Raw genomic sequence first — 12,859 nt, 5'->3', positions numbered from 1 at the left:
CCTGTTAAAAGTTACAATTCTGCCATCTTTTAATCACCTTCATGTCATTTTAATCTCATATGACTTTCTGTTATCCTTGTTTTGCAATGAAAAGACTTTGTGGGTTGAATTCACTATAGAGTTACGCCAATTTAGCACATGCTATTTCAGCACAAGAGCTCACATCATTTTCACAAACCAGCCACAATCCATCTTAACTCTTTCCCCACCAAACACTGAATTTTCTGTGTCTTCACTGTTATATGCTAGGGGGCGCTATTACACATCTCCTGAATGAGACTAGAATCATTCGATCAAAAACACAGGCGAGGAAGACACAGAAACAAACCATCTCATATGTATGCATATGCATATGAAAAATAATGCAAAGTGGTAAAGGCCTGTGAAGCTTTGGGATACTGATGGAATTGATCTACTGCATCTTTGCTTTGAAAATATTCATGAATATGATCCAGATTAGTATTTGATAAAAACATGATTTTCTCAGCTTTTTCCTCTAAATGTTGCTTTTTTATGAACCCTACATTCAAGTGTTTCAAAAAAAATAATGATTGAAGCTAGAGTAAAACTAAGTAGAGGCTCTCTCTATTTTTATGTATTGTAAGTGAAGTGTAAGTGAAGTGACATACGGCCAAGTATGGTGACCCATACTCGGAATTCGTGCTCTGCATTTAACCCATCCAACGTGCACACACACAGCAGTGAACACACACACACACACACACACACACACACAGCAGTGAACACACACACACACACACACAGCAGTGAACACACACACACAGCAGTGAACACACACCCGGAGCAGTTGCATGTTCAGATATTCATACAACAATATATTCTAAGGGTCATGAAATATTAGTGAAAATCATCAAAAATACTGGCAGTGTCTGGATTATACAGAGTTAAGCATGTGCTAAATGCATTGGAATAGCGCTGTGTCATGAGTATTTCATTGACAACATGTGTATTTAAATGTCGTTCAGTACAGCAGTATGGTGCTCAAGACAAGATTTGCACCAGATTTGATGTCAATGCATCAGACGGCGCTATGGGTCATAAACATAGAAGAGGGTTAGAGCCACAAGACCATTAATCAGCGCTTGTGTTTGGAGCAGAGCTCTCTGATACAAAGCACAGATTCCACTGAGACTGAAACTAAAGGCAGATGAAGCAGCGCTGATGAAGCAGGAAAACACTGTGTGACAACAATCAGTTACTTTTCAATCCACAAATTAATATTTACAATGGATTCACTGTAGTGACACTAAACCTACCCAATTAATACATTATTATTAAATTATTATTAAGCCACTGCAGATGCTGTTTAATGCCATCCCATGAGATAAAATGAACATGACATGAGTGTGTTTATTCTCCGCATTTTAAATCGACTTTTGTCTCGAAATTTAATGAGTTCTCAAAATTGTATGACTTTTTTTTCTGGTAATTTAACAAGTTCACTATCAACATTTTATTTGGATTTTTTTTTTTTACATTAATTATTTTTTCTCATAATTTAACAAGTTTATTCTCAACATTTTATTTGGAATTTTTCTCAAAATTTAACGACATTTTCTCAAAACTTTTATGACTTTTTTCTCAGAATTTAACCAGTTTATTCTGAGTATTTTACTCCGACTTTTTTCTCAAAATGTATTGAGTTTTTTCTCAAAATTTAATGACTTTTTTCTCAATTTAATAAATTTATTGTCAACATTTTATTTAGACATTTTTCTCCAAATTTACCCAATTAAAAAATTCTCGGAATTTAACGAGTTTATTCTCAACATTTTATTTAGAGTCCTTCTCAAAATTTAACAACTTTTTTCTCGTAATTTAACAAATGTATTACCAATATTTTATTCAGAAGTTTTTTTCTCAAAATGTAACTTTTTTCTCTGAATTTAATGAGCTTATTCACAAATTTTTATTTTGACATTTTTCTCAAAATTTAATGACTTTAATCTTGAGATTTTTTTTTATTATTATTATTGCTTGGCCCTAATCCTCCTTCATACTTAAGGCACTTTATTGAATGAACACAAATTTCCTGAGAGCTATGATGAAGGGTAAGATCTTACAACTTAAATTTTAGTCTGTTTCTTACCCAAAGCAACATCATTTCACTTCAGATTTTTGATATGAATAATTTTTAACTGAATACCATAATTAGATCAAAATAATGTATAAATGTTTTTTCTCTTCATGTTTTCTCAACAGTTCAGTTTTGTGTGGAGACATCTATAAGTAAGTATATATGTTTCCCATCTCATTCAAGGTTGAGATGAAAAAAACAGTGACGAGTCTTTGTTAATTACACCGCAATTCTTTACAGATGTAAAACAGGTCAACCTTTAGTGGAGCTCATTTTGAACCCGAATGAGAAAACCATGCATCAAATGCTTGATCATTTGAACCAGTTGTGTGAAATCAGGTGAGACCTCGAACTATTTTTAAGTGAAATGGTGTGAGAGGTGAAAAGTAGGTGGATTGTGAACTATATGATCGACTGTCTTCTCTCTCGTTGTCCAGGATGAACGAGCACACCCGGCTGGCGTTCCTCTTTCAGGAAAATGCTCAGAAATTCATTGATGTGTTCAGTGAGCGCCGCTCTAGAATGAGGCAGTTCCTGACAGATCTGGAGGAGACGGCCGCGCAGCTGGACTCAATGAAGTTGGGGGGCAGTATATCCACTGTGGCTGGTAGTTCAGTGGGGATTGTAGGGGGTGTCTTGTCTATTATTGGAATCGTTCTTGCCCCATTCACTGCAGGAGCATCATTGGCTTGCACTGTGGTAGGGGCCGTTGGGGGGGGCCTTAGTGCAGCCAATACAATTGTAACGGAGACCACTGAAATGGCAGTCAACTATCACCAAGAGAGCAATGCGCAAAGTTATGTAAAGAGTTACAAGGATGATATGATAAAGATTGAAAACTGCTTGAAAGAAGCGGTCAACAGTGAAAGACCTTTAGTGCAGCCTAGTGCAGATTGGGTACATACCGCGTTACACGGTGCTGGAGAAGTGTTTAAAGAGACTACAAATGTGATGGAAGCAGTTGCAGAGCTTAAAAGTGAAAAAGTAGGCCTAACTAATGTAACTCTATCTGAGATCGCTACAGAGAGCTTAGATACGGCTCGTAGCACACAAGTGGCAAGACTGTCTAAGACAGGGACTGTAGTGAAGTTAGCAAAAACGACTAAAATTGTATCTTTAATTGCAAATACATTATTTGTTTTCCTGGATGGCTATTTAATTGTCAAAGAGAGTATAAGTCTTGCAAAAGGGAGAAAGAGCGAGGTCGCTAAGCTCATCCGCTCCAGGGCAGCTCTGTGGAAATCTGAGCTGGAGGCCTGGGAGAAAATGCACGATTCCTTATGCATAGGAATAAAGACGATTAGCGAGAGCCAGGATGCTTTGAAGAAACCATTTCTTCCTTAGATATATTTACATTTAGCAGACACTTTTATCCAAAGCGACTTACAAATGAGGACAATAGAAGCAATCAAAATCAACAAAAGAGCAATGATACGCAAGTGCTATAACAAGTCTCAGGTAGCCTAACACAGTATGCATGGCAAGGTTTATATATACACTATATTGCCAAAAGTATTGGCACCCCCTTCTAATGAACATGTTTGACCACTTTAGTAATTTCTATGAGTACAATTCTTAATGTTTAAGCATATAATGATATTCTAGGGAATTGTGTTCTTCTAATTTTATAGCAACAGTTTGGACAGGACCCTTTTCTATTCTAACATGACAGTGTCTCTGTGTATAAGACACGGTTCAGAAAGACCTGATTGATTCAGTCAGTGTGGAAGAACTTGACTGGTCTGCAGAAAGCCAAGTCCTGATCCCAGCTGAACACCTCTGGTGTGACTTTATATGCAGACCTTGAGCCAAAAACTCATCACCAAACACCAATGACTTGTACATTCATTGATAAAAGTGTTGTGACACCCCCTTCTTTAGAACAGAAAAAGGCACAACAAAACTGTGGCAACAAAGATGGAAACATAATTCATGTATTTAAAAAATGTATTTCCATCTCTGTTGTAACAGTTTTGGACGTGTCTAAAATGACAGAACCCTTATGTACAAGTCATTGGTGTTTGGTGATGAGTTTTTGGCTCAAGGTCAGGGATGGATTATGATGCACTGGTGCCCTGGGCACGGACTGATTAAAGGCCCCCCTCAGTTGAAATAGCGCTAATTTTTTCTTAAATTCAAATACTAATGGATTTTATCTACACTAAGTGAAAATAGCAGTATTTTTAGCGATATGTTATTTACACTAAGTGCAAATAGCTATAGATTACATTTACACTATGTTAAAATAGCTTTTCACACTTCAGTATTGTATTACATTATAAAACAGTATGCAATAATAGTATTGAGTGTAATTTTTTTATAATTTTAATTCAAATTATTAAATGGATGCCACCTTATTGGTACAATAAAGCCCTCCCGACACCTACCCTATAATTTATTTTCAACTTTTTGGTTATTTCTTAAATTTTTATTGACAATAAATGCTTTTACGATGTGATATGAGATTTGAAAAAGTTCGGCAAAAGATGGGCTCGAACCCGGGTCGATCGCGTCAAAATGCACGCGCATTACCATCTGCGCCACTAGAGCTCACGACTCTATGCCGTTGTTTCTCGTCTTGACAGTCTCAGTCACATCTTGGTGGGAGGAATTAGTGTAAGTAGTCTCTGCCAAAAGTGTAAATAGACTCCATTTAGATTCAAGATTCAAGATTTTATTTGTCAAATACACAATTATACAGGGTATAACCAGCAGTGAAATGTAGGTCAGCAGTGAAATGTAGTGAAATTAAATTATCAAAGAACATTATCATTGGCAGAAATAAAGCAATCTCAAAAACTCCCATTAATCACTGAAGTTGCTTACATTGTGAAATTAATATCTTGCTTACATCGTACTTCTGCACTTTCAGCGATGACTCATCTCGTATATCAATGCAAAACATCGAATTCTCAAAGATAAATCTACGAGTAAAAGATGCATACCTGACTTTATAGAAATACATAGAGACACTCACTACGGGCTTCTGGCTACAGAAAATCGCCCCGATCCTTTTGCAACATTTCCTGAAGTACTCTGACCAAGATAAACATCCCCCGAAGTGGAGACAGGAACTAACATTTGGAATTTGCTTTGATCAAGTCGAGTTAGCACCTTTTGGGACAGAAGGTAATTTGCATGAAAGGCACTGGGAACTGACCCACCCTCTACAGTGTGCAATACATCTCTAAACTCTTAGGATCTGTATTATCTTTTAGTTCACTTCTTATAAGAATGAGACCATTGTACCAGACGCCCTGAGACAATTCAAATGATACCAAACATGACTGTAAATATCCCTTGCATTAATGTAGAACATTACATATTTACATTCTACTATTGACCATTCTGAGTGAGCTGAGTGAAGGGACGGAAGGGGATGAAAAGGAACTGATGCATGTGAGAGAGGCGTTTTCCCTGCATGTTAATGCACTGTGTGTCTGTTGTCCTTCTCATAAGTTCAGTGTCTGAGGTTCTGTAATTCTTAAACATGTATGTGTTGAAACAGCTAATAATAAAATGTGACATTCTGTAGTTTTGTCTCATATTCATCTTTTAATCATATTTGTAAATGTCTTGACTCCACAGCCAACAGAGCAATTTTGTCTTTACTGTTCCAATACTTATGGAGGACACTGTATAAACTAAATCTAATTTGCATATTAATGTGTTTTTGGGGCAACATGTAATGAAAAAAGAAGTGTAATAATGGGAGTAATAATTGACACGATTTTCATAATATATATAATATTTCATAAAATTTTTAATGTTATGTCTCCCGAAACCCATAATAAACATGCTATTAGTCCCAGTGTCCTCATATGAGGACATGTACGAAATCAATGCCCTGTATAACAGAAGGTCATATTTTGATTTGAAACCCCATAACATTTTCCTGAGATGTTGATTTATGAAACACAATTTAAAAATTTGATTTAAATTATAATTACAAAATATTATCATATTTCCATAAGAGTGTCACTAAATTAATTTCAGGCATTTTTGAAGAGCAAGGAGAGTGAAACCCCATTATAAAATATAGGAACCTCTTGAGGGAAGCAGTGGAGAATTAGTCAGGTTTTGACGTCACAACTAATATATATATATATATATAATACTCAAGGAGCTCATTAATTAAACACAATTTGGAATTCATGACCAAAATGTTGGGCTTTTTTAATAATTATTACACCAATACCATAATAAAACGGTACATTTCACGAATATTTAATTTACTTTATAACTCACTATTAATTTATTCTTCATTATGGTCTATTATTCCACCCTTGATTTTACATATTCTACTTGCTATTATTCATCTATTTATTATGGTATTACACATGTTATACATCTATTATATTGCTTATGTTATTGTGCTGTTGTACTCGTATATTATTCACTTTACTACAACTTGTACTTCATATACTTTTTAATATTGCACATCACTTTTACTATGTTTTTACTGTGTACTGTATCAGTGCATGGTATTTTACCACTGTAACTATGTTTTTCTGGATCCATAAAGGATTATGAGTTATATTTGTTATTGTTTATATGTGCATCTACCAGTCTGTCACTTTATGATCTGTATTCGCTGTATTTGAGCTGTTCTGACCTGAGGAACAGATCAAATGTTGGGGCTTAAGACAGAGAAAGCAATGAAACAACTTCATTTCATTTAATGTACATTAAAATACAGTTATACTACATTAATATTAGAACTGATAAACGAAAAAAATCAACCCAATCATCACAATTTCTTAAGAAATTACTCCATGTAGCTCACAAACCACTGAAATCGGTTGATAAATGTGAACATTATCGTGGTTTTATCCAGAAACCCGCAGCTCCGCCGCTTGCCTCCATCTGTTTTTAAGGAAGTCTTGCCCGGATAAACATGGCTGACGGTGACGTATCGCAACAACGGCTCAAAGCGGCCAATGAGGCGTCTTTGTGAGTTTAGTTTACAAACATTCGAACCACACCGAGGATTCCAGTCTGCCAATCAGCTCAGCGGATTCCTCTTTGCGCGGTCGCTGATTGGACGTCCCCGATCGCGAGCTGAGCCAATCAGCAGCCGAGTCCCGGCTGCCGTCCGTTCTTCTTCGTGTCACGCACGCACAGCACGAACGACCACGTGAGAGCCACAGTACTGAGAAGAGACGTGCGCTGATCTACAGAGAATAAAGAACAGGTTTGGCAGATTTCAAAAACTATATTTTATATCATTTTAAACACGCGTTTGCTGATTTAAACGCGCGCGGTTGTTTAGTTGCGGACGCGCGATGTTAGCGCGAGCGTCGGTTAATGCGGTTTTTGCTGGTTTGCGTTATTCCGGGCCGCACCGGAGCACAGTTACCGTGTTTTAACGAGGAATCGGTGCGATAACGGCGCTCTGTGGTCCGTTTCTCGCGTGTATCGCGTTAATCAGTGGTTTGTGGAGATATAAAGTGCGTGACGGAGAGATGGGGGAGGGTGGAATAAGGCGGGAAGGAAAAATGGAGGAATCTTTGTTTAACAAAAGCCTGCTTCAACTACAACAAAAGTGCTTTAAACCGCGAATAAACGCTTCAATTACTGCGTTTCCTCCAGCCACAGCTCCTTTACGTGCTCGTGCTATTCAGTGCGATATTTTTAATCGCAGTTCTATATTCAGAAACGTTAAATATGAGTGTTTTGAGTATTTAAGCGATGTATTGTGTCGCAGTTGAGCTTTTAATGACTGATATCTGATATAATGCAGTTATGACGGAAGATTAATTACAGAGTATTTGAAAACAAAACACGCTGATCAGCTGATTAACACATTATATATAAATACACACATTTTAAACATTTTCTGCATTTTGTATAATGTATTAAAATTATATTTGATGTACTTATTCATATATTTGTTTATATATACAAGACATTAAAATATACAAATATGTATTTAACTAAAATTAGAAGTAAAATTGTGTGCAAATGTGTTTTAAGTATATTTTATATATATATATATATATATCACACAAATGCATGTATTCAAATATATTGTGTATATTTTAATACTTTTGCCTGTGTACATTTATCTATATCTAAAAGACACATTTAATGTAATATAAATTTTTTTGTGTGTTTGTTCGTATATACATAGACATTTATATTTATTTGTGTATGTAAGTTTATAAACTTGTTTGTATTGGTGTTTAAGTATTCATACATGCATATATATATATATATATATATATATATATATATATATATATATATATATATATATATATATATATATATATATATATATATATATATATATACACACACACAGAGTTTAACGCATGTGGTTGTGTGTTGGTGTGAATGTCAGGTTTGAGTGTAGTGTTTTCTGTCAGGTGATCATGGTGAAAGGAGACGTGAACAAACCCAAGGGAAAGACGTCTGCGTACGCTTACTTCGTGCAGACGTATCGCGATGAGCACAAGCGCAAGAGTCCCGACGTTCCCGTCAACTTCTCCGAGTTCTCCAAGAAGTGCTCTGTTCAATGGAAGGTGAGCGACCGTCACACTGATGATGATGATGATGAAGGTGCCGTCTCTAACCGCTGCTCTTCTGTTCCTCCAGACCCTGAGCGCTTCAGAGAAGAGCAAGTTTGAAGACATGGCCAAAGTGGATAAAGTTCGCTACGACAAGGAGATGATGAGCTATGTGCCGCCCAAAGGCGTCGGCAAGATGAGCAGGAAGAAGAAAGACCCGAACGCCCCGAAACGCCCGCCGTAAGCCTCTCACACATCACTCTACACCTCGAAAAACTACAGTATCTTATGAAAAATGACAAAAAAATAATAATAATGGGAGATAGATATGTATATTTTATTTGGAAAAGTAAAAATCTGGTTTGAACATCTAGTGTCTCCAAAAAAAATTACTGAAATAAAATTCACGGTAGATAAATGTACTTATACTTTATAGTTATATTTTATATAATTATACAATTTTAACTTTATACATAATATATACTTTATCCAATATATTTACTCAAACTTTATAAATATGTATCTTACAAATTGCAGTTTTTCTGTTGTGTAAAATGCTTTGAATTTTTGAATTTATTGATAAATGTTAGGAATTAAAACATCTGGGAATAATTCATAAATCAATGTAAAGTATATGCATTATTTCTGAATATATATTCTTTCATGTGGAACCTGATAATTATGGAAGAATGTAAGACTTTCACTCTTAAAATAAACACTCAGTACATTATAGGATTCATGTGGTGTATATTACAGTTTATATAACTTATGTTTGTTTATATATGTATATATGAAGGGTTAATTTGCAAAAAACTAAATTTGTATTTTTTCAGAAATCACTTTCTTTCTTTTTTTTATTGTGCATTCCAGGTAGGTTAATATCAAACTGCTGTTGGGTTGTCTTGATTAAGTAATAATAACTTAAATACAGGCAATTTACATAGGTTTTTTTTCTTCTTTTTTACATATTAAAAGTTTGTTTTATAGCAAAAGCAGATAACTCCACATTTCATATTTCCGAGTTAAACAAACACTGGTTTAATCTTTAATCTCCTCAGATGATGATGTAGATGCCTGACAAACGTTGTTGTTGTGATCATAGACTGGATGGAATTACAGGCAATACACAGAGCTTTTTTCCTCATCATTGTAAAGGATCCATGAAAACGTTTCAGCTTTTATTTTCCTTTTTCGCCCTGAAGAAGATATCGCAGGTTCATCAAGTTCGTTGAAATTATCCATTCTCATGACTTAGTCAGCTTTGACGAAACTCGTCTCATCTAGCACGTCTTCTCAGAGTGAAAGTAGCCTTGTCACCTGACCTGAATACAGCGTGCTGATTCGCTAATATGGACTTATCAGCTTCTGTTCACAAACAACAAGAGCACTTGTCAGCTTCTGCAGTAAAACATGAACTCGCGATGCCTTGAAAGTGGACAATACAGGCTTTTTTGACTTTTTTTAGGGTTCATATATGTATGTGTGTGTATCAATTGACCTTTTTGACTGGTTTTGTGGTCAAATGTTTTTTTTCACATTTATGGTCTAATTTAATTTAAACATTTATGGTCATGCTTCACTGCAGATGTGAGTGATTTAACGGTTTTCCTCTGCACAGATCTGCGTTCTTCGTCTTTTGCGCGGAGTTCCGACCGACGGTGAAGAGCGAGAACCCCAATCTGTCCATCGGAGAGACTGCGAAGAAGCTGGGCGAGTTGTGGTCGAAGCAGAGCACCAAAGACCGCGCACCGTTCGAGCAGAAAGCCATCAAACTGCGTGAGAAATACGAGAAGGTGAGCCGTGGATCCACCGTCATGTTTATTTAATGGTGTGGGCGTGGCCTGAGTCTGACTGCTCTGTGATTGGCAGGATGTGGCAGCGTACCGCGCAGGGGACGGAGCCTCTAAGAGGGCGGCGGGCCGACCGACGGGTTCGACTAAAAAGGCCCAGGCTGACGATGACGACGATGATGAAGAGGAGGACGATGATGAGGAAGATGAGGATGATGATGATGATGATGAGTAGAGTGTCACTGATGCGAGGCGGCAAAGCGTTATCTTGAGTTTTCTTTATGTACATGTTTAACGACTCCAGCAATAACGCAAGTGTTCTGTTCTGTTTTTTTTTTTGTTTGGGTTTTTTTAGATTAATTTTTATTTTTGTACACATTTAGCTGTTGATTCAAAAGTGTAGAGGTGCTTCTTTTATAATAAATTTTTAAAAGTTCAGATATTGTGCGCTTGCTGTGGTCTTTCTGATTTAACTGTTTGATGGTTTTACTGTATATTACAAGAGATAATAAATTGCATTTCAAAAATAATTTGGCCTCCATCCAAGAATTTAACAAATTCATTTTTCTTCAGGATGTCTGACAATTTCACTAACGTGTGTGTGTTGTAAAGATTGTGGAAAACTTTACAGTATTTGTTTTATTTTCATATATATGAACAATTTTATGTATTGAAGAAAAGCTGGTTTGAACACCCATTATCTCACAGAAAGTGACTAGGGGAAAAAAATATATATATAAGGTAGCAGATTCCTGATTTGTAATGTTTTACATTTATACATTTATTGAAGATGTTATGAATTTAGAATAACTCATAATGGCCTGGATATTATATCTACCACAATATACCAATATAAAGTATAAGCAATGTTGCTGAATACATTGATGAATACCAAAAATATTTGTTATTGCCCTATATGTCCAAAACTAACCCACACACAAAACATCGTGTTGCAACATTTAAAAAAAAAAATCTTTAGATAATTAAAATGTTCTTTAGAAGATGGATAGGTTTTTCTTAGGGCTAACAAGCCAACAGTGACATAAGACAAAGACACAAGTGAAGTCAAGTTACTTACAGCTGAAGTTCATCTGTCTCGTCTCTTCATGATGTTTCTGCAGCAGAACCTGTTTCACAAACTGAAACCTGAAAAGAGCCATTCATTTCCAGCAGAATCTGAAGTTTGAGAAACACCTCGTGAGCCGCCGCAGTGACATTGTGTTTATTCTCATTATATTCTCACATCAAGTGGTACAGGTTTGTCATCCAGCACAGGAAAAGAGCTAAATAAATACCATCATAACCGATTCATAACTGAATCTCTGTAACATCACGTGCAAAACACACATGGACTCACTCACACACACATTACAGGTGTCAATGATTCAAGTGTTTATACTGCCATTCAAACACACATTTACATTATAAATGTATATATAAGAGTGTGATTTCAGAGTTATTGCCCATATCAGATGTGACTGACTGGAAATCTGTAATAATACTATCATAAAGATTTAAGATTGAGAATAACAGCGTGTCTCAACCTCATGAATCCTGCAAAGAAACGCCCAGCTTAGATTATTACAGTAAAGTGTAATCTAGTCTGCTGTTTTTACCATTACATGACAATATTTTCATGCCAATTAAACAGATTTACGCTAAATTCTCATGAAAAATCACAATCATGAGCTGATGAAAAGCCAATAATAAATTAAATCATAAAAATGTCAAATTCAAATAAATACATTTTAAACAGAAAAACTAAACACTTAACTTAAAATACAAAAAAATAAATTAATTTATAAAATAAATTAAATTATAATTACTATTAATAATAATAAAAATAATGTCAGTGCAAAAATGATTGCACATTAATTATCTTAAAAAAGATTTTGGGGTAAAAGATGAGCTGGACATGATCTTCTTCACAGGTTTCAAGAGATTCACCAAACCAGGTGCGATGCGACGCATTTTTTACGTGAAACAACCGCAGCCAATCAGAACACAGGTGAAGCCACATGGGCGGAGCTACACAGCATGACACACCAGAAATCTAAACAAGACATCTCGTGGTGTGTCGCTTGTGTTCACGAAACCTCAATGACCATGAAGGAGATGTGATGAATGCTGTAGCGTCGCACCTGATTCAGACACAGCTGGCACAAAACACACGCTCACATAAAGAAATCTGCTGTCCTCCAGAACAGATGTTTCTTCAGCTACCAGCCCTGAATAAAATCATGACAAAAAGAAGAAACTCTCCGCTACACTTCTAAACACTTATGGAAGTTTATGTCCACCATCGAATAAAACATAAAAATGGTAATTGCAAGTTTTACATCACAATTCTGACTTGTTTTCAGTCCTGAGAAAAAGTAAGTCAGAATTACGAAGCAAAATGAGATATAAACTCGCAATCGAGAGGGGAAAAGTCGCAATTATTCTTTTTTAAATTACAT

The 12,859-nt window shown here is 35.8% G+C and overlaps 3 protein-coding genes across 6 annotated transcripts in view; 2 read left to right on the top strand and 1 right to left on the bottom strand.

Moving 5' to 3' along the window:
- Window positions 1-5,630, top strand: part of LOC306859255 (uncharacterized protein) — a 31,102-nt gene extending 25,472 nt beyond the window's left edge. For 2 of the 3 annotated variants that reach the window (XM_079400198.1, XM_079400200.1), the window contains 3 exons: window positions 2,224-2,250; window positions 2,339-2,437; window positions 2,536-3,560. In XM_079400198.1, the coding sequence (XP_079256324.1) occupies window positions 2,224-2,250; window positions 2,339-2,437; window positions 2,536-3,442 (1,033 nt within the window). In that variant the 3' untranslated portion in view covers window positions 3,443-3,560. Of the gene's footprint in view, window positions 1-2,223; window positions 2,251-2,338; window positions 2,438-2,535 lie in introns of all 3 variants that reach the window. The other variant, XM_079400199.1, reaches the window with a different exon arrangement.
- Window positions 1-12,859, bottom strand: part of LOC306859227 (coiled-coil domain-containing protein 171-like) — a 472,225-nt gene that overhangs the window by 346,473 nt on the left and 112,893 nt on the right. The window lies entirely within an intron of this gene.
- On the top strand, window positions 6,978-10,843 carry hmgb2b (high mobility group box 2b). 2 transcript variants are annotated; one of them, XM_079400244.1, is made up of 5 exons: window positions 6,978-7,292; window positions 8,470-8,625; window positions 8,699-8,850; window positions 10,229-10,403; window positions 10,480-10,843. In XM_079400244.1, the coding sequence occupies exons 2-5, from the start codon at window positions 8,476-8,478 to the stop codon at window positions 10,633-10,635; spliced, it is 633 nt and encodes a 210-aa protein (XP_079256370.1). In that variant the 5' UTR covers window positions 6,978-7,292; window positions 8,470-8,475; the 3' UTR covers window positions 10,636-10,843. The 2 variants fall into 2 exon arrangements, with proteins under 2 accessions (XP_079256370.1, XP_079256369.1); XM_079400243.1 differs by having other exon boundaries at window positions 7,060-7,292; window positions 8,445-8,625.

This window comes from Barbus barbus, assembly GCF_936440315.1.
Source record: "Barbus barbus genome assembly, chromosome: 40".
NCBI classification, from domain to species: Eukaryota; Metazoa; Chordata; class Actinopteri; order Cypriniformes; family Cyprinidae; genus Barbus; species Barbus barbus.
The sequence above is the reverse complement of the archived record's forward strand: the minus strand, read 5'-3'. Positions and strand labels throughout refer to the sequence as shown.